Source organism: Ovis aries, chromosome 7, assembly GCF_016772045.2.
Source record: "Ovis aries strain OAR_USU_Benz2616 breed Rambouillet chromosome 7, ARS-UI_Ramb_v3.0, whole genome shotgun sequence".
Classification (NCBI taxonomy): Eukaryota; Metazoa; Chordata; class Mammalia; order Artiodactyla; family Bovidae; genus Ovis; species Ovis aries.
The window spans coordinates 100,440,507-100,462,810 of record NC_056060.1 but is presented as its reverse complement, the minus strand read 5'-3'; the positions used below and the strand labels follow the sequence as shown (position 1 = coordinate 100,462,810).

General features: G+C 55.2%; 1 protein-coding gene and 1 long non-coding RNA gene across 15 annotated transcripts in view; one reads left to right on the top strand and one right to left on the bottom strand.

The window, feature by feature from the left end:
- Nucleotides 1–2,523: 2,523 nt before the first annotated feature.
- Nucleotides 2,524–20,604, bottom strand: LOC121820015 (uncharacterized). Of its 2 annotated transcripts, none has more exons than XR_006060488.2 (3): nt 20,256–20,604; nt 8,563–8,647; nt 2,524–8,418 (listed from the first exon to the last, which is right to left on the bottom strand). It is a non-coding gene; the product is annotated as an uncharacterized LOC121820015 (long non-coding RNA). The 2 variants fall into 2 exon arrangements; XR_006060487.2 differs by lacking the exon at nt 20,256–20,604 and adding an exon at nt 9,008–19,464.
- Nucleotides 19,865–22,304, top strand: part of TTC7B (tetratricopeptide repeat domain 7B) — a 271,518-nt gene continuing 269,078 nt past the window's right edge. For all 13 annotated transcript variants that reach the window (XM_060418491.1, XM_060418490.1, XM_060418489.1 and 10 more), the window contains exon 1: nt 19,865–20,041. In XM_060418491.1, the coding sequence (XP_060274474.1) occupies nt 19,921–20,041 (121 nt within the window). In that variant the 5' untranslated portion in view covers nt 19,865–19,920. The remainder of the gene's footprint in view (nt 20,042–22,304) is intronic.

Genomic DNA, 22,304 nt, shown 5'->3' with positions numbered 1-22,304 from the left:
GGGCAGAACAAGGTTCATGCTCGCCTGGGACCAGGGGGTTTAGGGATGTAAGGGGCTGAGAGAAGAGGGCACAGGGCTTCTTTTCGAGGTGGTGAAGTGTTCTGTGACTGCCTGTGGTGACAGTTGTCCATGCCTGTGCTCACACTGAAAGCCTGAGTCGTATGCCTTCAGCGGGTGAACTGCGTGGTCTGTGAATTGTATCGCAATAAATCTGTTTTAAAAAGAACCAACGAAAATTAACCTTGTGTTTCTTTGAGCCGCCGTGTCCGTGACGGCTGTCACAGCAGCAGCAGGAGTGGCTCCTCGGGCCGCGCAGTCTCGCGGTGGCCTCCCTGCTCGTCTCCCTGCTGAGTGCCAGCTCTCCCAGCGTCTGCCTCCTGGCTCCTGGGTGCTGCACGGCCTCTTGGAGGGGTGTCTTTTTCCTTAGCTTGGGTGAGACAAGCTTTCCTTTACACCAAATGAACAGAGCACACAGGACAAAGCAGGGCAGCACCCCCAGAGATGCCGAAGCTCTTCCCCTTCCCACCAGCCTCCTGGAAGGGCTCAGCCTGGGACAAGGCCTGGAGGCTTTTCTCAGGACATTCCGCTCTTGAGCTCAGCCAGCTAAAACCAAAATTTACAAGTGAAATCAAGGTGTCCTCAGTTTAAAAGCCTGGGTTCTTTTTAGGCCCAAGAGTAAAGCTTCATTTGTTTACAGTTGATTTTTGGATTCCCTGCAGCTGGGCTGTGTCCAGTATAGTATTTGTTTGTAATTTGCATCAAGTTGAAAACTGCAGGAACTTTTTCCTAAGGTTCTTTTTTAAACTGGGTGCAGAAAAAATAAAAAAAGAGCTGTAGAGAAGGAAGGTTCTTATCAGTGTTCCCGACTCGGGGCCCCACTCTTTCCGTACCTTAATCCTTTTTTATTTCTTGGAGATAAACTGCAGCCCACCCTCCTGCTCTGAGCCCAGTTCTCCATTCCTATCTCCTGCTCCTTCATCTGGGCACTGACCCCCTCAGCAAATGGAAGCAGCTTCCTTTCATCACAAAGAATCACTAGCGAGCAGAGAGTGGTGAAAGCTTCCACTGCCGGAGGGGCATTAAAAACAGCTTTATATTATACGAGATAATATAAACAGGATTCCGTGTGTCAGGAAGATCTCCTGGACAAGGAAATGGCAACCCACTCCAGTATTCTTGCTGGGAAAATTTCATAGACAGAGGAGCCTGGCGGTTATAGTCCAAGGGGGTGCAAAGAGCCAGACACGGCTGAGCACACGCACACACACGTGAACAGGATCGCGCGGTGAGGGCTGGTCTCAGCACACTTCCCTCGTTGACCAGTCTCCCCAAAACTAGATTGCGCTACACATGCTGTGTGTGTGTCTGTGTCTGTGTGTGCGTGTGTGTGTGTGTGAGTGCTTGCGTGTGCGTTGTGTGCACGTGTGTGCATGTGTGTGCATGTGTCTGTATGTGCATGCATGCATGTGTGTCTCTGTGTGCATTGTGTGTGCGTGCATGTGTGTGTCTGTGTATCTTCGTGCATGCATGTGTGCACGCGTGTGCGTGTGTCTGCGTGCATGCGTGTGTGTAAGCGTGTGTACATGCATGTGTGCATTTTGTGCACGTGTGGGCGTGCGTGTGTGCGTGTCTGCATTGTGTGCGTGCATGTCTGTGTGTGGGTGCATGTGTGCGCGCGTGTGCGTGTGTCTGCGTGCATGTGTGTAAGCGTGTGTACATGCATGTGTGTGCATTTTGTGCACACGTGTGGGCGTGTGCATGTGTGTGCGTGTCAGTGTGCATTGTGTGCGTGCATGTCTGTGTGTGTGTGGGTGCGTGCGTGTGTGTGCGCACGTGTGTGTCTGTGTGTGTCTTTGGTCAGCTCTGCTTTGTGTTCTCAATCTGAGGAAGACGGTTCTGAAATCTCAGAGCCAGCCCTGGGGTTAATAACTAACCTAGGCATGTGATTGGCTGTTTATAAGACAAAGAAGTAATCCCCAGGTGAGTGATGCCAAAGGCTGGGGACTAAGCTGCCAGGAAGCGCTGTGGGTCAAAGGGGAGCCCTGAGGCCACCTGACGACCCAGACAGCGGCTCAGGCTGGCTGCTGTCCTCTTCTGCGCGATCACTTCCCAGAAGGTTTGACTGCAGACGGTGCTGAGCCAAAGCTGGGGCCAAGTCAGGTTTATTATTATCTCACGTAGTGCTCTTGCCTGGAGAATCCCGGGGACGGGGGAGCCTGGCGGGCTGCCGTCTCTGGGGTCGCACAGAGTCGGACGCGACTGACGCGACTCAGCAGCAGCAGCAGCAGCAGCACGTCTGCAAGATGATAATGCATGTCAGGCACGCATGGGCTTCCCAGGTGGGCTTTGCCTGATGTTACAGGAGACGCAAGAGGTGTGGGTTCGATCCCTGGGTCAGGAAGATCCCCTGAAGGAGGAAATGGCAACCCACTCCAGTATTCTTGCCTGGAGAATCCCATGGACAGACAAAGAGTTGGAAATGACTTATCAACTGAGCTCACAGCACAAAAGCATCCATGGATGTTTCTAGTAAACGTGTTTATTCCATCAGACTTTCATCTCACGGGTGATACAGCAAAAGCAGCAGCCGCTTCTCCCAGGTGGTACCTTGTGGTGCTTGGAGGCTGCAGCTCGTGCTGCTGTGGAACCCACAGGAAACCCCTCTGAGGGCCTCCCCTGGGTCCCTCTGCTGAACAGCGTGATCTGACCACAAGTGGCTAAAAGGCAAGCAAATAAATGGACGGACCAGCCTGGCAGGAAAACAGTCAGCCTGTAGTGGACGGTCTGGAGACGCTCTGTGCCCCCAAATCCCACCCTCTCAGCGTGTTTGCTGCGGCCCCTCAGCCCTGCCCGTGTTCTGAGCGCTGCAAGGCCGACACTGTCCAGGCCCCCGCTTCCTCTCCTGCAAACGAGTGTGATGCTGAGGTTGTCCTTTCGTCACAGAAGACTGGCGACAGTTCTTTACGCTGTGACGTCTATACACAATATCTGATGCAGTTGGGGTGCTCAAAAATTATGGCAGTTCTTAGTAGGCGGTGACCACTGAAGGAGAGGCTGGGCCGACCGTGTGCCACGCTCTTGAGGAGGAGTCTAAAGGGGGAAGAGCCAGCGTGACCTGAAGTCCGGGCAGGGTGGTGCTGGCGGAGGTCTGGGCAAAGCAGAAGCTTGTGGGCCTGGGCGATATGCCGCCAATAGTTATAATTAGGGTGAAAAGGGGGCTCAGCGGGCTGAAGCCAGGATTCCAAGGCCACACAGGCCTCCCCATTGTTGATCTTGCAACCGGGGCCCCGTTTTGGATGCGGAAAGATGCAATGATCAGATCGTGATTGTTAGCGACCTCCTAGGCCCAGAGCAGCTCTGCGGTGTCTTACCAGATCCAACACAGAAGCTGTGTTTCACTGTGACCCAACAAACTGGTGTTGATCTCAGCTAGGGAGCAAATGGCAAAGCTCTGCTTCAGTGTTTGGGGCTCTTTAGGCAGGAGGCTGCGGGGGTGTTTCTGGAGTTTTCTTTTTGGAGTTTAGTGGCAGCACACAGGTGCTCACTGTGGCATCCCCTGTGCCTTTTCGCATGTCAGAAGTATTCCTTAAGGCCTTTTTAAAGAGCGTCATAGACCTGGTCCCAGCAGCAGAGTACAGTCCGTTCTCATTTAAAGACACATCTGTGCTGCAGAGTTGCTTGCATCTTGCTTTGCTTCTTTGCTTTCAGTCTGTATTGGCGAATGCTTGATTTGCAAGGCCGCGCTAGTTTCTGCTGTACAGCAAAGTGAACCAGCTACACATAGTCTACAAACACAGGGGAACACGCACAAACTCTGATGTTTCCACAAACACACACACACGTGTCTACCTATTTCTCTGCCGCTGCTGCTAAGTCGCTTCAGTCGTGTCTGACTCTGTGCGACCCCATAGATGGCAGCCCACCAGGCAGGCTCCCCTGTCCCTGGGATTCTCCAGGCAAGAACACTGGAGTGGGGTGCCATTTCCTTCTCCAATGCATGAAAGTGAAAAGGGAAAGTGAAGTCGCTCAGTCGTGTCCAACTCTTAGCAACCCCATGGACTGTAGCCCACCAGGTTCCTCTGTCCAAGGATTTTCCAGGCAGGAATACTGGAGTAGGGTGCCATTTCCTTCTCCAAGGGATCTTCCCGACTTAGGGATTGAACCTGGGCCCCCTGCATTACAGGCAGATTCTTTACTGTCTGAGCCACTAGGGAAAGCCAGATATGCATAAATCCACTATTTTTCAGATTCTTTTCCCATATAGGTCATTACAGAGTATTGAGTTCCCTGTGAAAGTTGCTCAGTCGTGTCCGACCCTTTGTGACCCCATGGACTATACAGTCCAGGGAACTCTCCAGGTCAGAATACTGGAATGGGGAGCCATTCCCTTCTCCAGAGGATCTTCCCAACCCAGGGATTGAACCCAGGTCTCCCGCATTCCAGGCGGATTCTTTACCAGCTGAGCCACAGGGAAGCCCCTGTGCTATATAGTAGGTCCTTATTAGTTATTATATGTTTATAGCGGTGTGCGTGGGTATACTGCGGTGTGCGTGGGTAGACCACGGTGTGCGGGGGTATACCGCAGTGTGCGGGGGTATACTGCAGTGTGCGTGGGTAGACCACGGTGTGCGGGGGTATACCTCGGCGTGCATGGGTATACAGCAGTATGCATCGGTATATAGAGGTATATAGCGGTATGGGTGGGTATACCGTGGTGTGCGTGGGTATACAGCCGCATGCGTGCGTATACAGCGGTGTGCGTGGCTATACATAGGTATATAGTGGTATGCATATGTCAGTCGCATCTCCCGGTTTATCCCTCCCGTGAGTCCAATCCGGATGTCATAACCAGGCAGAAAGGGACAGAGCTGCCATGAGAAGAGCCTCAGAACAGCAGACAGGCTCGCCCGTGCTTCCTTAGAACTAGATTCAAAATGTTCCCTGAACAACCGGTAAGGCACAGTCTGCCCTGAGCATGAAGGAGGTGAGCGGAGGCCCCCAGGATGGCTCTGTTACCCCAGACCCCAACGGGGAGTGAGCAGCGGGCACTGAGTTCGTTGAGGAGCTGTGTGCCCTCACGCGGGCCAGCAGGCCTCTGGGGGCTGGGGGCTTGCAGCCGTGACCTGCAGCCTGACTGCGTCCCCAGGCCCCTCTGAGCAGGGAGTCCCACCGTGGGGGCGGCCCTGCTAACGTGCGGGGAGGGGAGGGCAGATCTTTGTGGAGCGCCTTCTTTGTCCTGGGGGAAGGCGGCCAGGAGTAAGGCTGTCGAGTTGGCTTTGTCTTCTGAAGCTCCCTTTTACTTCCCGCACCTTCGCCCCGCCCCACCCCCGGTTGGGTGACCGTCTGTGGTGGTGCAGGATGACCGTCAAGACGCTACATCCAACACTGAGGGTTTTATTCTGAGAAGAGATTGAAAAAAGGCCCCGTAGACACCAGATACTAATTTCCATCCTTGAGAAAGAAAGGAATGCAAGGAGCAGCAAGGTCACGTTGGTTCTTCAGTCCACTGACACTCACACCCACGGGCCTTTGCCTTCCCAGCTTGGAAGAACATGACGCACTGCCTCAGAGGTCTCATCCCTTCTCCCAGCCATCCCCGAACCCTACTTCCGGAGCAGTGATTACGTAGCTGCTGTAATTAGGAGCACATTCAGGCTCCCTGAGAAGTCCTCTTCCAGGAGACCCAGCTTCACAGGAGCAAGCTGATCCGCTCAGCGTGGGCCATGTGTGAGCTAACAAGTTTTCCTGATTTCTCTGTGAAATCAAGGCCACTGCTTGAACTTATAAACACAGTCTGCCTCTTACGTGTGAAATGGCTAAAACTCAGACTACTGTCAGGAACATGAGAGGATAATCGGCAGCTCCTGAGTCATCCTGCAGTTTTACGGCTTTCGTTTCAAAGGCGCTTAGAAAAAAACAAACACACACGTCAAACAAAGGAACAATAGCCTGTTCCCTGATGACTGTCCTTTGATAAATGAGTATTTCCTGAGGTTTTAAGCTGGGGTCTGAGCTTCTCTGTGATGTCATGGAGGCAGACAGCCCTTCCACGTGAAACCTACCAGACGACAGGGGAGGCTCCGAGTCACAATGCAGCTGAGTTTCTGGACACTGTGCAGCTGGCTGCTGAGCAGAAAGGGGTGTCTGGACCCTCCTACTCTGAGGTACTTTGGGGTCAGGAAATATTTACAAGGAAACCGAGGCTCAGAAAGATTAATTTTCTTACCACGGTCTGGTAGAGAGACTCGGAGCCAGCACCACCCTGGACATCATGCTGTTGTTGATGATGATGTTCGGGGTTTTGTTTAGAAATTTTCTTAAGAGACAGAAAAAGACAGACCTCATTCTCAGCCTTGTATACAGACATCCCAAATGAATACGCCACAGAGAGGAGCATGGGTGACTTAGAGCTCAGCTTCTGGACAAGGGGTGGCCCGGTGCTGATTCTGTCTGTTAACAGGTCCCTGCGGCGCATCCTTTGGCCCCCGTGGAGCTGGACCATGCTTGTCAGGAGGGGGCTCTGCAGCTTTCCTGCGTTGGGACAGGCAGACAGAAGCCTGGACGAAAGTGGTGCTTCTGCCTCCTGGCCAGCCCAGAAACAGCCCTGTGTGCTCTGGGGTCCTGATCTCCGGCCACAGAAGGCCAGATGAGGACGCCTCCAGGAGCCCAGGAGGCTTGGGACGCAGAGCAGGCTTCACGCTCCCCTGCTTGTAAGGGAATGAGGGAGCCTGAGCTGCAGTCTCTGTGCAAGGAGCACCGACATGCTTGCGGAGGGGGCAGCCGGGCCTACAGGTTCTCCGGGTGGTGTCGGCTCCTGGGTGAGGGCCTGGGCTCCAGCTGGGTTCATACCCAGCTGCGTGTAAGCAGTGAAATGAGAACATTCCCTCACATGGCATACGAAAATGAACACAAAGTGGTTTAAAGGCCTAAACTGAGACATGACACCAAATAACTCCTAGAAGAGAGAGAGCATGGGCGAAAAAACACGATGGGACATAAATTCTGGCCACATTTTCTTAGGTCAGTCTCCCAAAGCAAAGACAAAACAAATGGGACTCAATCCAACTTGCACGCTCTTGCACAGCAACGGGAGCCATTGGGGAAAAATAGAAAGCTGAAAAAAGGCAACCACAGGATGTGACAAAATACTTGCAAATGGGGTGACTGACAAGGACCTAATCTCCAAGCAGCTCGTACAATGCTGCAGAAAAATAAAAAATTTAAAAATGGGCGGATTTTAATAGCCATTTCTTGAAAGAGGATACACAGATGACCAGAAGACACAGAAGATGCTCAACATCACTAATTATTAGAGAAATGCAAATCAAAAATACGAGGTACCACCTCACACCAGTCAGAATGGCCATCATTAAAAAGTCTACAGATAACAAGTGCTGGAGAAGCTGTGGAGGAAACGGACCCTCCTGCACTGTTGGTGGGAACGCAAGTTGGCGCACCCACTATGTGAAACAGCACGGAGGCGCCTCGGAAAACGCGCAGCAGAATTCCCGTCTGGTCTAGCACCCCACTGCTGGGCATGTATCAGGACAAAGTTATAACCCAGAAAGGCCCACGCACCCCTATGCTCCTCAGAGCACTATCCACAGCAGCTTGGACTACTGGAGGAGTCTAATGGAAATGACCTACATGTTTGTTGACAGATGAATGGATGAAAGAGATGTATTACACATGTGAAACTCAGCCAGAAAGAGGAATAAAACAATGCCCTGTGCAGCAACATGGATGGAGCTCGAGGTTATCACCCTAAGCGAGTCAGAGAGACAAACGCTGCATGGCGCCACTTACACGCAGAATCTAAACCACAGCAGGAAAGAACCTGTTGATGGAGCAGAATCGGGGCCACTGTGAGGAGACGGCTGGTTGCCAAGGTAAGGGGGGCGGGGGAGGGTTGGGCTGGTTGTTTGGGATGAGCAGGTGCAAACTGGTGTATCCTGCGTGGATGGATGAACAACAAGGTCCTCCTGTACAGCATGGGAAACTGTGTTCAATGTCCTGTGATAAACCGTAATCAAAAAGAAGATGAGGAGGAAGATATTTCTGTATAACTGAATCACTTTTCTATATAGTAGTAAGTAACACAACAGTGTAATTCAACCATATATCCATCAGGAATAAACTTAAAAAGAATTATCACAATAAAAAAGAGGCATGTGTGTGCAATGGACTATCACTCAGCGTGAAAGAGAATAAAGTATCGTCTACAACAGATGAACCCACAGAACATCATGCTGAGTGAAATAACTCGGACACAGAGAAATACTGCATGATACCCCTTACGCTTGGCACCCCACTCCAGTGCTCTTGCCTGGAAAATTCCATGGATGGAGGAGCCTGGAGGGCTACAGGCCATGGGGTCAGAAAGAGCTGGACACGACTGAGCGACTTCACACATGGAACCTAAAAAATAATACGAAGGAATCTATATGCAAAACAGAAAGAGACTTGCAAAGACAGAAAACAAAATTATGGTTGTCGGAGGGGAAGGGAGGTGGGGGGGAGACAGATTAGGAGTATGGGATTGACAGATAGGAGCTACCACACCTCAAATAGAGAAGCGGCCAGGATTCACTGCAGACCGCAGGGAGTTACATCTAGTGTCTTGTAATAACCCATCATGGAATACAATCTGCAAAGAAAAAAAACCCTTGAATCATTATGCTGTACCCCTGAAACGAACGTGATCGAAAGAAAGAAAGAAAAGAAATAGAGGAAAGCCATCCACAGTTAAATGACACGTCGGGTGAAGGGCTTAACTTTTGGGCTCTTGGGGCTTGAAGCAGGGGCGCTCTGAGGCTCCCGAGAAGCTGCCCACACAGGCCTCTGAAAGCCTGACCTCCCCTCCTGACCCACCCTCTGCTTCCACAAAGGAAAAGCCCAGCGTTCTTGAGCGAAAAGCTCAGAAAGCAGCACGGGAAAGCAGCCAGACTCGCAGGAAGCCCTCCAGGCCGTGGCCGTGATCCCCGCTGACCCTGTGCGGGGCTCTGACCTGCACGTGACCCTTTCTTCCCCCGCGGAGACCCCCTGAAGGCCCGCGCGCGGCCGCCTTCCTGCTCCGGCGCCTTTCCTCCACCTGGGCACCGCCCTCCAGCGCCGCCAGGACCCGCCCTCCTGTGGGCAGCTTCATGCCTCCGTCCTGATCTTCGTCAGAAGCCACAGAGCCCAGCCCTGGCTTATTTAGGCAGAAATGGAATTAATATCTGGTGGCTCGCAATCTCGGGAGGATGCAGACCAGGCTGGGAAGCGGGGCCCTAGCAGCAGAGGCTGGCAGTCCTCCCCACGGCCCTTCTGGCAAGGAGGCGGCGTGGCTGCCGCTGGCTGGGGGCGCCCGGGGACCTGCCCCCCGCCGCCGCCGCCGGAGCAACCTGGCCGAGTCAGGACGCCCCCTGAGCTCCGCGGGGCGTCCGCCGGCAGAGCTGAGTTACCCGCTTCACTGCAGTCACAGGCGAGTCTGGCACCATGAGCGCCTGCCCATCTTCAGCCTCGCCAGCGGGAGGACGGTTCCTCCTCATGGTGGGGGGTGGTCCCCAATACAGGAACGCACAGAAAGGTCCAGGAGGCCCCAAGGCAGGCAGAGTAGCAGTTCCGCCCCCAGGAGCAAGGGCAGCTGGTAATTCTCTTTGCTCCCTGCCTTCTCCGACCAGCACCATCTCTGAGTTTGATAAGTCACTCAGGCAAAGTGCTGATGAGAACTGTTTTCTTATGATGAGAACTTTTAAGATTTACTCTCCTAGCCACTTGCAAATACACCGTATCATACATTACATCCCATGGCTTACTTATCTCATAACTGGAAATTTATCTCAGACCCCTTCCCTGGGTCACCCAATCCCCAGCCCTGCAACCACCCATCTGTTTATGAGCTTTGTTTTGTTTTAGAGTCCACGTAGTAGTGAGATCATCATAGGTATTTATCTTTCTGTGTCTGACATTTCATTTAGCATAACGCCCTCAAGGTATATCCACGTTGTTGCAAATGGCAAAATTTCATAGTTTTTTATGGCTGAGTAATATATATATTATATAACACACATATATCTCGCATTTTAGAATTTTCGTTTTCCACTTGTGTGTGTGAGGACACTTAAGCTGTTTCCATGTCTTGGTTATTATTGAAAATAAAGCTGCAGTGAACATGGGGTGCATATATCCTTTTTAAGTAGTGTTTCCATTTTCTTCAGATAAATGCCCAGGAGTGGGATTACTGGATCGTATCATGGTGAAATGATATCATCTTTCTTACAAAAGAAATCTGGGTTGGGTGAGGACCTCGGTAACGTCTGTCACGCTCCTTCAGTGACAGGAGCATTCAGACCATCCATTCCCTCCACAGTTCGTCAGAAAATAAAGTAACTTCCTAGAATAGACAGTGCTCTCAGCGCCTTTTTACTGATCACAGACTATTCTGGGCAGTAGTTTGAAAATGAAACTGATTTATTAAAAGCTTACAAGAGGAGGAAGAAAGGCCTGAGGTTGGCTGCCTTGCTGCGGGAGAGCCCCGGGCTGTGACCCAAGGTCGTGAGAGTGACTCCCCTGCAGCAGTGGCCCGCAAGCTCAGGGCTCACATAACCCTGGGCAGGTCACTGAGGCTGCCTCCCTGCCTGGAAAACAAGGGGGAACCCCTCAAGAGCACTTGGTGGCAAATCTGAGGAATCCACATGCGTTAGCCGGGAGGATTTCATAGCAAAACAGAGCCAGACTCTGTTACTAGAGAATTCAAGCTGGGGACTCTCCTGCTCCCTGAGGGCTGGAAGGCAGCAGGGCCTCCAGTGGGCTGTGCACGTCACCCTCTCTTTAGCTCACAGAGCCCCTGAGCCGGAGTTACGGCTGAGAGGGAGGCAGGGGCGGGGAGTGCAGGGCGGGAGGGCCTCGGGGATGTTCCCTTCCCGCCTCCCATCCCGGGACCTGTGTCTGCCTCACTCCTCCTGCTGCAGACCAGCTTCCTCTGCTCCCCAGGCCGTGGGGCAGGACAAGGCTGCCCTGGGTACCAAGCTCCCCCTCAGCACGTGGTCACGCACAGAAGCCGTCTCAGCCAGTTCTAGGACAGGACTGTTACCGGCGAATCTCCGGTCCCGTCACTCAGAGCCGAAGGCACCGGAGCTGCGAGGAGCCCAGGAGTTTCAGGGTGAGAGCAGGGGAGGCGTTCCAGAATTATCTCCCCCCGAAGGACCAGACCACGGCCCGCCTAGCCCTCATGTCCTGAGACTGTGCGAGTGAGTGGATTGTGGAGCAGCTCTCCAGATTGTTCTGAGGCCATCTCGCGGGTCCTGATGAGCTGCCTAAAGTCAGTTCTCAGGGAGGGGACGTCTATACACCTAATTCATGTTGATGCATAGCAGAAATCAAACCGATATTGTAAAGCAATTATCCTTCAATTAAAAATAGATAATTTTTTTAAAATTAGGTAAAAAGTTTTAAAAAAAGAAATCATAGTAGTGAATCAGTTCTCAGACTTGAGGGTGAATCAAAACCGCTGGGAGGACATGTTAGAACACGGATGTCGTCGTTAAGTTGCTCAGTCATGTCCAACCCGTTCGACCCCGTGGACTGTAGCCCACCAGGCTCTGCCCATGGGATCCTCCAGACAAGAGCACTGGAATTTCCTTCTCCAGGGCATCTTCCCGACCCAGGGACTGAACCTATGTCTCCTGCATCGCAGGCGGATTCTTTACCACTGAGCCACCTGGGAAGCCGCAAAACACAGATGACCAGACCCCAACTCACAGTTCCTGATTCAGTAGGTCTGGAGGGGCACAGTCGGAGAGTTTGCACTTGTAACAAGCTCTGAAGATACTTGCAACGTCTAGTCCCCAAAGTGGGGTCCACATTGCTGGCCCCGCCTGTTTCTTCAACCTGCAGGTTCCAGAGTCAGAAGGGCCCCGGGGTGGGGCGCGTGTGTGCACCGCCGCTTGAGAAATGTCTTTGTTCCCGACCTTGAGTGTCACCATGGGGAAATAAAAGGTGACCAGCTGAAACTGTGAGTCACGCAGTCGTGTCTGACTCTTTTGTGATCCGATGGACTGTAGTGCCTCAGGCTCCTCTATCCATGGGGTTCTCCAGGCAAGAGTGCTGGAGTGGGTTGGTCTTTCCTTCTCCAGGGGATCTTCCCCAGAAATTGAACCCAGGTCTCCTGCATTGCAGGCAGATGTTTTATCAACTGAGCTACAAGGGAAGCCCCAAGAATAATCCTGGAGGGGGTTGCCATTCTCTTCTCCAGGGGATCTTCCCCACCCAGGGATCGAACCCAGGTCTCCTGCACTGCAGGCAGATTCTTTACTGTCTGAGCCACAAGGGAAGCCCAAGGATGTATGCTCAGTGTTATTAAACGGTTAAAGTGGTTAATTAATGATTGTATTTGGATTAAAGCAAAACAAACTTGCCACTTTCACTAAAGCAAAGGCGGCTAACCTCAGGATGGTAAATCCAGCCTTTGGGGTGGGTGAAAACTCTTTTTTTCTGGGCATTTTCATTTCTCCCTTCTGGTTGAGGCGGACTGAGCGCAAGGTTCACTACTAACTAAAGGCGGGACGGGGCTCGCGGGCCGGGGTTAGACTGCCTCCGGCCGCCCAGCCCCGAGGTCCGCCCAGCCCGGGGGCCGCCAATGAGGAGCCGAGGGGCTCCGTGACGTCATCGGGAGGCCCTCTCATTGGCTGCCGCTGCGGCGCGGGGCAACCCCTCATTAGCGCTCCGGGGCTGAGAGCAGCTTGACCCCTTACCCCGGCCCGCGGCTCCTCTGCCGGCAGCAGCGCTCTCCGAAGGGAAGTCCTGCTTTCTGACCAAGTGCTGCTTTTCGGCGCTGACCTTTGACTGCTGTGCTACTGCTGTTTAGCTGGTGTCTCCAGCCTTTCCTAGATACCTGACCGGTCACTCATTTCCCGTGTACTTTAATCATGTCTTTTAACAAGTTTTGTCTTGCTTCGCGGCGGATGAATTTCTCAAGCCGGAATTTACTGTGGCGTGCTCGTGATCATCTGTCCCACACTTAACCTGGGAATTAACAAGCTGCTGCCCAGAGAGGGGATATGAGAAGGTCACACAGCCGCTTAGTTGCAGAGACGCAAGGCAGATTCAGGCTCTTACCTCCAACTGCAGGCTTGCAACCCCCCACCCGGCCCCCACACCCACCTCTGCGCCGCAGAGCGCAGAGCAGCGTCGCAGTCCAGGAACCTCACCTACAGGGGATCCACATACCAATAAGGGATGATCCGGGTTTCCTCACGTTGCAGCAACTGCTTAACTCTTCCTTTGATAGGATGGACTCATGGATGGCAGAACAGGGCGCTCGTGTTGCAAATGAAGAAATTGATGGGGATTTGATCATAAGCCAGTTGGTGGTGCGTAGAGGCATGAGCCCCAAACTCTGCAAGGAATGGCAAGCCCACGAGCCCTCAGGGAAGGGCCGGTGTAGTGAGCGTGCCTTCAGTACCAGAAGCAACTGATGTGGGAGCAAGGAGACAGTGCAGTGTCTCTGCTTCTCTGCTGCCCAGCGGTTCAGAGAGCGCGAGCGGGCAGTCCTGTCCTGTCCGGCTCTTTGCGACCCCACGGACTATGGTCCACCGGGCTCCTCTGTCCATGGGATTCTCAGGGCAGGAATGCTGGAGTGGGCTGCCACTTTCTGCTCCAGGGGATCTTCCCGACTCAGGGATGGAACCTTCATCTCCTGCCCGTGTCTCCTGCAGTGGTGGGTAGATTCTTAACCACTTGAGCCACTTGGGACGCCAGCCAGCAGTTCAGATGAGCCCGCGTCCCCAGCCTCTCTGACCAACAGGCGCTTTGCTACAGGGAAAGGGGACCAAGCTGTGGACGTTTTTCCTCTGACGTTGAGGGTGTTCCAGAGCTTGATGTGTCTGAACGCCATGACCCTCTTCTGAGTCAAGGATCTTTGGAAACTCGGGGCCACTCTGTTAGTTGGGGAGACTCGGCAAGCGGGCTGGACCTGAAACCCTTTTTCAAGACTTGGCTCCCTCCATGACTCCGTGAAACCTCACCCCAGTCCCCCACCCCCCAGGGTGGGTCAGAAGCTCTCCCAGCCCCCAGTGCTCATCTGAGTCCAGCTGTGCCGCTACTGTTCACTTCTTTGTCCCTTTTCTCAGCTGATTATGAGCTCCTGAGGGATGGCACCGGACGTCGTATTACAGTTCTGTGTCCTCAGGGGCTAACACTGTCTGATACATGGCAGGCGCTCAGTAAACGTTGAACTGAACTGTGGAAACCTCGCATGCTAGTGGCCTTGTGCAGGAGACGACTGCTTGCAATTCCCAACAGAAACGGATTTTGTGTCTGTGAGACTCATTTGCACAGAATGAGAATTCTCGTTCTTTTTTATTAGTAAGGTGTCTGAAATGAAAACTTCACAACTGTTTGCTAATACAACTCCATAAAAACAACCAAGATCCCTTGTGCTTGACCTAATTCCTGATTGCCCTTTAAAACTCCAAACATGTGAACCAAGTGTATTATTCAAATCAAACCACTCCATGTGTTTCCTTCTGTTCCTGGTCGGCCAGGAAGCTCAAAAATCATCCTAGTCACACTCTTAAGAACAGTCTCCTCCCTGGTGATGGGACGGTGTTCTCCCCTGTATATCTGTGAAGTTCCTGCTCTTGCTTCGCTGTTCATTTAGACATACAGGTGGGTATTTTAACGTAAGCAGACTCTGCCTTTCCGGAAGAAGTTAGGACGGGTGATGCACAGGGTAACAGGAGACTCCCCAGAACTCTGTGTGGGAAAAACACTCAGGAAGATAAGCAGTTTCCATCATACAGACTAAACCGAAAACCAGCTTGATCTTTCTGGTGCCCAAAGCCTCGGCAAGGTCATCATGAATGGAAATGAACAGTTGCAGAGCAGGCCTGGCCTTATCCAGGGCAGGCCTGTGTGTCTCTGTGACACGTGGTGGTCTCAGCCCTGGAGGTGGCTCAGGAATGGGTCGAGACGACGCGGAGCTTTTCCAGGGTTTGGACAGTGACCTTCTTGAGGCTTTCCTCTTTCTCTCCCAAGTCCATTCTCACCAAGCAACCACTTCCACTTTACAAGCATCGTGGCCCTGGGACCGGGTCCCTGGGTAAGGGACGCTGGGGGATGGTTTCCATTCTAAACGGAAGTTGGCATGAAGTGTAAGCAAGGGCCTCTGTGGGCTTAATGAGTGGGAGTAGGTGGAAGGCGCCCTAGAGCACCCGCTCTCTCTGGACTTGCAAAGCTGAAGGCCAGGCGGGTGTGTGGTCTGCACCCTTGCCCCACGCTGTGCTGGGTCCCTCCTCCAGCAGCCGGCCAGCCTCCTTCAGCTGGCTGCTCCTCTCACACGGCCACACGGTTCACAGGAAACACCGGCTCCCACGCCTGCAGCTGAGCTGCTCAGCGAGGAGCCCGCCGGCTTGTTCCTGCAGTGAGACTATGGCTCCGGGCAGCAGCAGGCAGCCCTTGGGAAGAGAGTCAGAGGTCCCCAGGGTACTGTGAGGCGGTGGGGGAGAGGCGCAGAACCATCTTGGGTCCCTCAGAAGCCCTGCTCCAAACAGCGGCCGTGATGCAGCTTTTTTAAACAGCAGCCTCGTTCATAAAAGCAAACCTGAGCCCTGGAAGTATGACTAACCCAGAGGATGGGTAATACTCCACGCCACGGAGCATCACACACTACAGAGAAGCAAGGAACCACAGCGGTGCTCACCAAGGACAGAGCCAGGCGCTCAGTGAGCAACAGAGCAGGTCGCAGGACGCGACACCGCTTCAGAGAGCGTGAAACCGCGCACTCACGCCCCAGGGGCGGCAGGAGGCTACTTCAGAGGCAAAAGAAGGGTGTGACAGACATTGCAGTCTGAAGAAGGAAATGGCAGCCCACCCCAGTGTTCTTGCCTGGAGAATCCCATGGACAGAGGAGTCTGGCGGGCTACAGTCCATGGGACTGCAAGAGTCGGACCTAGCGACTGAAGCACCAACACAAAAGTCAGCCAAAATAAGGCTGTAATAAAAGCGAAAGTCAGGCTCGAGGTTAACTCTAAGATGGTCAGGTGGATCCCTGGGGTTCACTTTATTATTTTATTATACAGGCGCCTCTTGATTACCTGTGTCTTTGCGGGGGTCAAAAACCTCACAATTAAAGGCGTTCAGAGGCTGAGCACGGCCCTGCGGCATGGTTTCCCGTTGGTCACAAACGTTGCCAGAGTGCCCGTCTGCAGGGCCAGCAGGTCGTGGCTCCCGCCCTGGACTCAGGCAGGTCAAAGGTCAGCAGGGATTGTCTTGGAAGTCCCCTGAATCCCCTGTCATTTCCGGGTTTCGCTCTCCCCCAACCCTGCCCCCATGCTTCAGCGAGCTGCCTGCCTCCAGCCCCACCACCTTGCTTTTCCGAACTCAGCCACTCCACACAGATTTGCTGAGCACCCACCCTGTGCTGGGGCTGCGGCAGCGAACAAGACCACACGAAGGTCCCTGCCCTCCTGGAGCTGACACTCTTGGGCCAGGCCTGAAACTCTCACTCTCAGTCGAGTCCCCGGAGGCCCCACGCCCCCCAGCCTGCCCTCTCTTTCCAGCCCTCTCCTCTCTGCTCACTTCTTACCCTATTCTCGTCATAGGGGTGTGTGGGGGTTTAATTGAAAGGTAGTTTATTTGCCCTATTCTCGTTCTCAAAGCCCCTGCCAGGCCTTGAGGCTGGATTCAACCTATGGGCTGGGATATTTTCACTTCCTTGTCTAACCTGTAGTATCAGTGCTCGGCTAAAACGGCGTTGGCTTAATCACTACTATGAGCGCAGGAGGCTTCCTACCCCTGAGGTTCCCTGAGTGCTGCCCGCAGGTGAACTCACCTGGAAAACCGGCTTGGATATTCTCCTTCTCTGACCACCTGTGCGTCTCACCGGGCGAGCCCAGACAATGAAGGTGAAAGGCGCTCAGTCACGCCCGACTCTTTGTGACCCCATGGACCGTACAGTCCACGGGATTCTCCAGGCCAGAATACTGGAGTGGGTAGCCTTTCCCTTCTCCAGGAGATCTTTCCAACCCAGGGATTGAACCCAGGTCTCCTGCATTGCAGGTGGGCTCTTTACCAGCTGAGCCACAGGGAAGCCCCCATTCATTGCTAGTTTCATTCAAAAGCTCCTCCACCGTGCCAGAGCTGATGCTGGGTGCAAAGGGCACAGAGACGCGGAACGACAGGTCACACATGCTGCTTTCTTGCTGACTCGGTGGACATGAGTCTGAGCTCCGGAGCTGGTGATGGACAGGGGGCCTGGGTGCTGCCGTCCACGGGTCGCAAAGAGTCGGACACGACAGAGCGACTGAACCGAACTTCCGTTCAATCAGCACCCCTCTAAGGGCTTTACGTGTGCTTCCTCCTTCAATCCTCCGTTAACTCTATGAAGCAGGCAGCGCAGCTGGGGAGCTGCCAGCACGGAAGGCATGGAGGGAGCGAATGCTCCCCGGGCAGCATACACTGAGACAGCTCCACGCTGCCTTCACGAAGACACAGGCCTTGTCTTGGAACTTACCAGCTGGTCGGAGGGCACACAGGGGTGATGCGGAGAACCTACCGACCACCGGGGCAACCGGGCGGGTCCCCACTGGTCATGATGTGAGAGCGTGGCTGTCAGAAGCCCCGTCACAGCACCGGTCAGGGGTTGAGCAACCCTGAGCCTTGGCCTGGGTCTCAGAGAACGTGCAGGAGTCCCCCTCCTGGAGCAGAGGAGCTGGGACGTCCTGTGCCTCCAGGGAAGCAAAGCTCCAGCTTGGCTCCAGAGAGAAGGTGGGGGCGGGGGGCGATGTGGCAGGGAAGACCACCTGGGGGTGCCTGCAGCCTCCTCCTGGTGGGACTAAAGCATCAGGGCCCCAGAGGGACCCGTGCTGAAACCCGGACATTCCAGCTCCCCTTCCGTGCGCTGCCCACGGCGACTGCAGCACCTCAGAGGTCCTTGGAGGTACCTGAGTTTCAGCTGGTCACATCAGAAGGCATTTCCTGACCTTCCTTCCTCATATCGGAGAAGGCAATGGCAACCCACTCCAGTGCTCTTGCCTGTCTGTGTCTTGCCTCTCTGTGTCTGACTCTGCGACCCCACAGACGGCAGTCCACCAGGCTCCTCCATCCGTGGGGTTCTCCAGGCAAGAGTACTGGAGTGGGTCGCCATTTCCTTCTCCAATGCATGCATGCATGCTAAGCAGCTTCAGTCATGTCTGACTCTGTGCGACCCCATGGACAGCAGCCCACCAGGCTCCTCTGTCCACGGGATTCTCTAGGTGAGAACACTGGAGTGGGTTGCCACTCTTTCATTAAAAGTCCTGCACAGAGGCCCCATTTCACCAGAGGAAAAGCCGAAGTCTCCATAGCGGTCCGGAGGCCCAACGTGAGCTACGACTCCAACTCCCATCTCTGAGTTCTCCAAACCCCAACCCATTAAGCAAGCCCCAGGCCTCTCTGCTCAGACACTTCTCCCCAAGATACTCTTCTCACCTGCTTCAGACCTCGGCCCAATGCCACTTCACCAAAGCCACCATCCCGTTTAAAATCACAACACCCGCCACCTGCTCAGGTCTTCATTCTCATTGGACTCTGCTCTGTTTCTTCACTACTTTGCCAACAAAGGTCCGTCTAGTCAAGGCTATGGTTTTTCCAGTGGTCATGCATGGATGTGAGAGTTGGACCGTAAAGAAAGCTGAGCACCAAAGAATTGATGGTTTTGAACTGTGTGTTGGAGGAGACTCTTGAGAGTCCTTTGGACTGCAAGGAGATCCAACCAGTCCATCCTAAAGGAGATCAGCCCTGGGTGTTCATTGGAGGGACTGATGTTGAAGCTGAAACTATAGCACTTTGGTCACCTGATGAGAACTGACTCACTGAAAAAGACCCTGATGCTGGGAGGGACTGGGGGCAGGAGGAGAAGGGGACGGCAGAGGATGAGATGGCTGGATGGCATCACCGGCTCAATGGACATCAGTTTGAGTAAACTCTGGGAGTTGATGATGGACAGGGAGGCCTAGCGTGCTGCAGTCCATGAGGTCGGGAAGAGTCAGATAGGACAGAGACTGAACGACTGTTTCTTCAACTGACCGCTTTTATCTTCTAACTTCCTACTTTTTGTCGCTTATTTAGCCCCTGCCGGAATGTAGCCAAGGCAGGTGTTCTGTTCGCTTTCTTAAGCGATCCCTCCACAGTCATCGGACAGCTGAAGGAAGGCACATTTGGACACCGGCCCTCAGCTCAACTGCGGGAGACGCCGGACAGCGTGCTGCAGTCCATGGGGTCGCAAAGAGTCGGACGGGGCTGAGCGACTGCACAACAACCACCTCAGCTCCGAGCCTGCAGGGTCAGGACGAGGAAACCCCACTGGTGATCCTGGATCCTTCTCGGAGGACAAGGGACCGGGCGTCTGGGCTGGCGGTCCTTGCCTGGCTCAGTCCAGCTCGACAGCAGACTTTTATGGGGCCCCGGGCAGCTGCGGGGCCTGGACGCGTCTCCACCCGCCTGGGACCAGGTCCCGGGAGGCCTCCGGGCGCAGAAGGGGCCTGCTCGGGGGCAGGCGCGCAGCCAGGCCCGGAGAGACGGCCCCCCAAACCTGAGAGCCAGGGCACGCTCGGGCAGGCTCCCCCTCGCGCCCGCGCCCCAGTCCCGCCCGCCCCGTGACCTTCGCCAGGGTCACCGCGCCCGCGGGTGTGCAGGGCCGCCGCCCTCGCTGCCTCCGCAGGCCCTGCGCCGCCCTCCCGGGTCTCGGGCCCCGCCCGGCCCCGCGGTCGCCCCGACCCGGGCCGCAGCCCCCCGGCCTCCCGCGGCCCGGCCCGGCGGCGGCTCCGGCCCTGGCCGGCAGGGGCGCTCCTCGCGCCGGCCGCCGCCTCCGCCCCCCGAGCGGCGCGCCCGCCGCGCCGGAGCCGAGCCGCGCGGAGCCGGGCGGGGAGGGAGGCGGCGACCGGCGGCGGCCAGGCCGCGATGGCGACCAGGAAGGCGGGCTCGCGCCTGGAGACGGAGATCGAGCGCTGCCGCTCCGAGAGCCAGTGGGAGCGGATCCCCGAGCTGGCGAGGCAGCTGTCGGCCAAGCTCATCGCCCACGGTAGGCGCCGCGGCCTCCGTCCGGCGCCGGCCGGTCCCCCGCCGCTCGCGGGGCGCGGCGCCCGGGGGCGCGCGCGGGGCCGGGGCCTCCGGGGCCGGGGTGGGGGGCGCGATCGGCGGGGGACCCGCGGCCGAGCGCTTGGGGGGTGGGGGGCGCGGGCGCCGGGGCCCCGGCGCAGGGCGGGCTCCCGGCCGAGTCGGGGTGCGGGTCTCACCGGGTTCCCGGGGTCGGGGGCCGGCCTGGGCTTCAGAGAAGTCGGGTGTGACGGGCGGGGGCGCGTCCTCAGGACTTGGCGGCGGGTGCAGGGGGGGTCCAGGCTGCGCGGGTGGTGTGCTGCGAGTCACGACGGCTTTAGGGGAGTCCTGCGAGCGAGCGGGGCTGAACCGAGACCCCTGGGACACACGCTTTGTAAACATATGGCGTGGAAGGGCTCCAGGTGGAAGCCCAGAGTGGGGGTGTGTGTGGGGTGGCGGAAGGCAGGTTGAGACGTGTGTCCTGGGGTCCCGACAGAGGAGGAGCTGAGAGTATAGGGAGGTCAGGTTCGGGAACACGGGGAAAGAGAGTAAGAGGCGTCAAGAGGGAGAGTGTTGAGCAGAGAGGTGGGAACGTGGTCGAGGAATGTTGCGAAATGGGGAAGTTGGGAAATGGGGATGGGTATGTGAGGGGCTCAGGGCCCAGAGGAAGAGTGGGTGGGACAGAGCCCGGAGTAGTAGCAGCCTAGGGCCCGGAGTTAGTCTAGGACCCTGTTGACTCAACTGGTTCTTGTACCTGATGGAATGAAAATTGCACGCAGAACCCCATTTCCCAAGGCACAGCCCCACATGGCCTTATTTGTTTTGGAAGCAAGTATCCTTAATATTTGCTTGTCTTTTCGTGCCCGTCAAAACCACAGGCACCAATGGACTGGCAAGAGGGCAGAGGTTTTGTCCCATTTCATCTCTGGCTTCCTGAGGCTGGGCAAGCACATGCTAGCCAGACGGATGAATGAATGACGCTGTTCTCAGAAAGGGCATCCCCTGTTTTCAGCCGTCTCACCCAAACTGCCCAGAAGTGGAGAGATGGCACGTGTCCTCCTCGAGGATGGTGTGTGTGGGCCTTTTATGGTGTTAGTGCCTCACAATGAGAGCGGGTTTTGCACACTCTCAGCTATGGTACCGGCTTCGGACAGGTGTTTCCTGGGCAGGTGCTGGTGCCGTGATCATGCCCGGGGCACGGTGGAAGCACAGAGCCACCTGGGCTCAGCATGGTGGGAATGTTGACTCTTCATGCCAGGGGCACGGTGGAAGCACAGAGCCACCTGGGCTCAGCATGGTGGGGACTGTTGACTCTTCTCAACTGAATCAGCATTTGAGGCAAAGGTGTTCGGTTCCCTGGGCCCCAGTGGCAGCCTGACCTTGCCGTGCCTGTGAGGGTCACCGCCCATGGACTGCGGCACACCAGGCTTCCCTGTCCGTCACTGTCCCCTGGAGTTTGCTCAAATTCATGTCACTGAGTCAGTGATGCTATCTAACCATCTCAGCCTCCGCTGCCTCTTCCCCCTTTGCCCTCATTTTTCCCAGCATCAGGGTCTCTGCCCTGTACCTGCAGCATTTTCTTGTGTCTTCAGATTTAGACAGGGTTTCCTCGGTCCTTCCCAGCTGTGTGGGCACACAATACTGTCAGGGCAGGTCGATCTTAGGATTAAACGGGTTCATTCCGGAGGCCTCTGACTTTTTCCTTCAGAATCCACCTGTTTCCTGCTGGATTTACTCATTCAACCAATATTTGCATGCCCACCTGTGCCAAGTGCCGATAATGGCGAACAGCTCCTACCCTCACGCGCGGCCTCCTCTGGGGAGACAGATGCAACCAAATACAGTAAACCTGGCAGCTTCAGACAGTGAGCAGTGATTGGAGGGAAACAGTCATGTGAGAACGGTGCGTGGGGCCGTGGGTGACTCTGCCTAGGGTGGTCTTTGGGATGAGAGGTGGATGGACTCCGGGCGCTTGGGCCTCTCTCGCCCTCATGGCTCCAGGCTCGGCTCCTTTTCTGAGGCCTGGCCCCCGTGGTCTCAGGCTCAGCCCCTGGTGGGGCTTGGGGTCAGTGCTGGGGAGCCGGTTGTACAGCACACGGTGGGCCTTGGGTGTGTGTGCACGTTTGGTTTGGGGCAACTTGAGAGAGATTTCTGCCTCCAGGAACTGCATGGCAGACAGCAGTCTTTGATGGCAGAAGGTCTCACAGACGAGAAAAGGTCAAAGACATTGCTCAGGAAGGTTAAAAAAA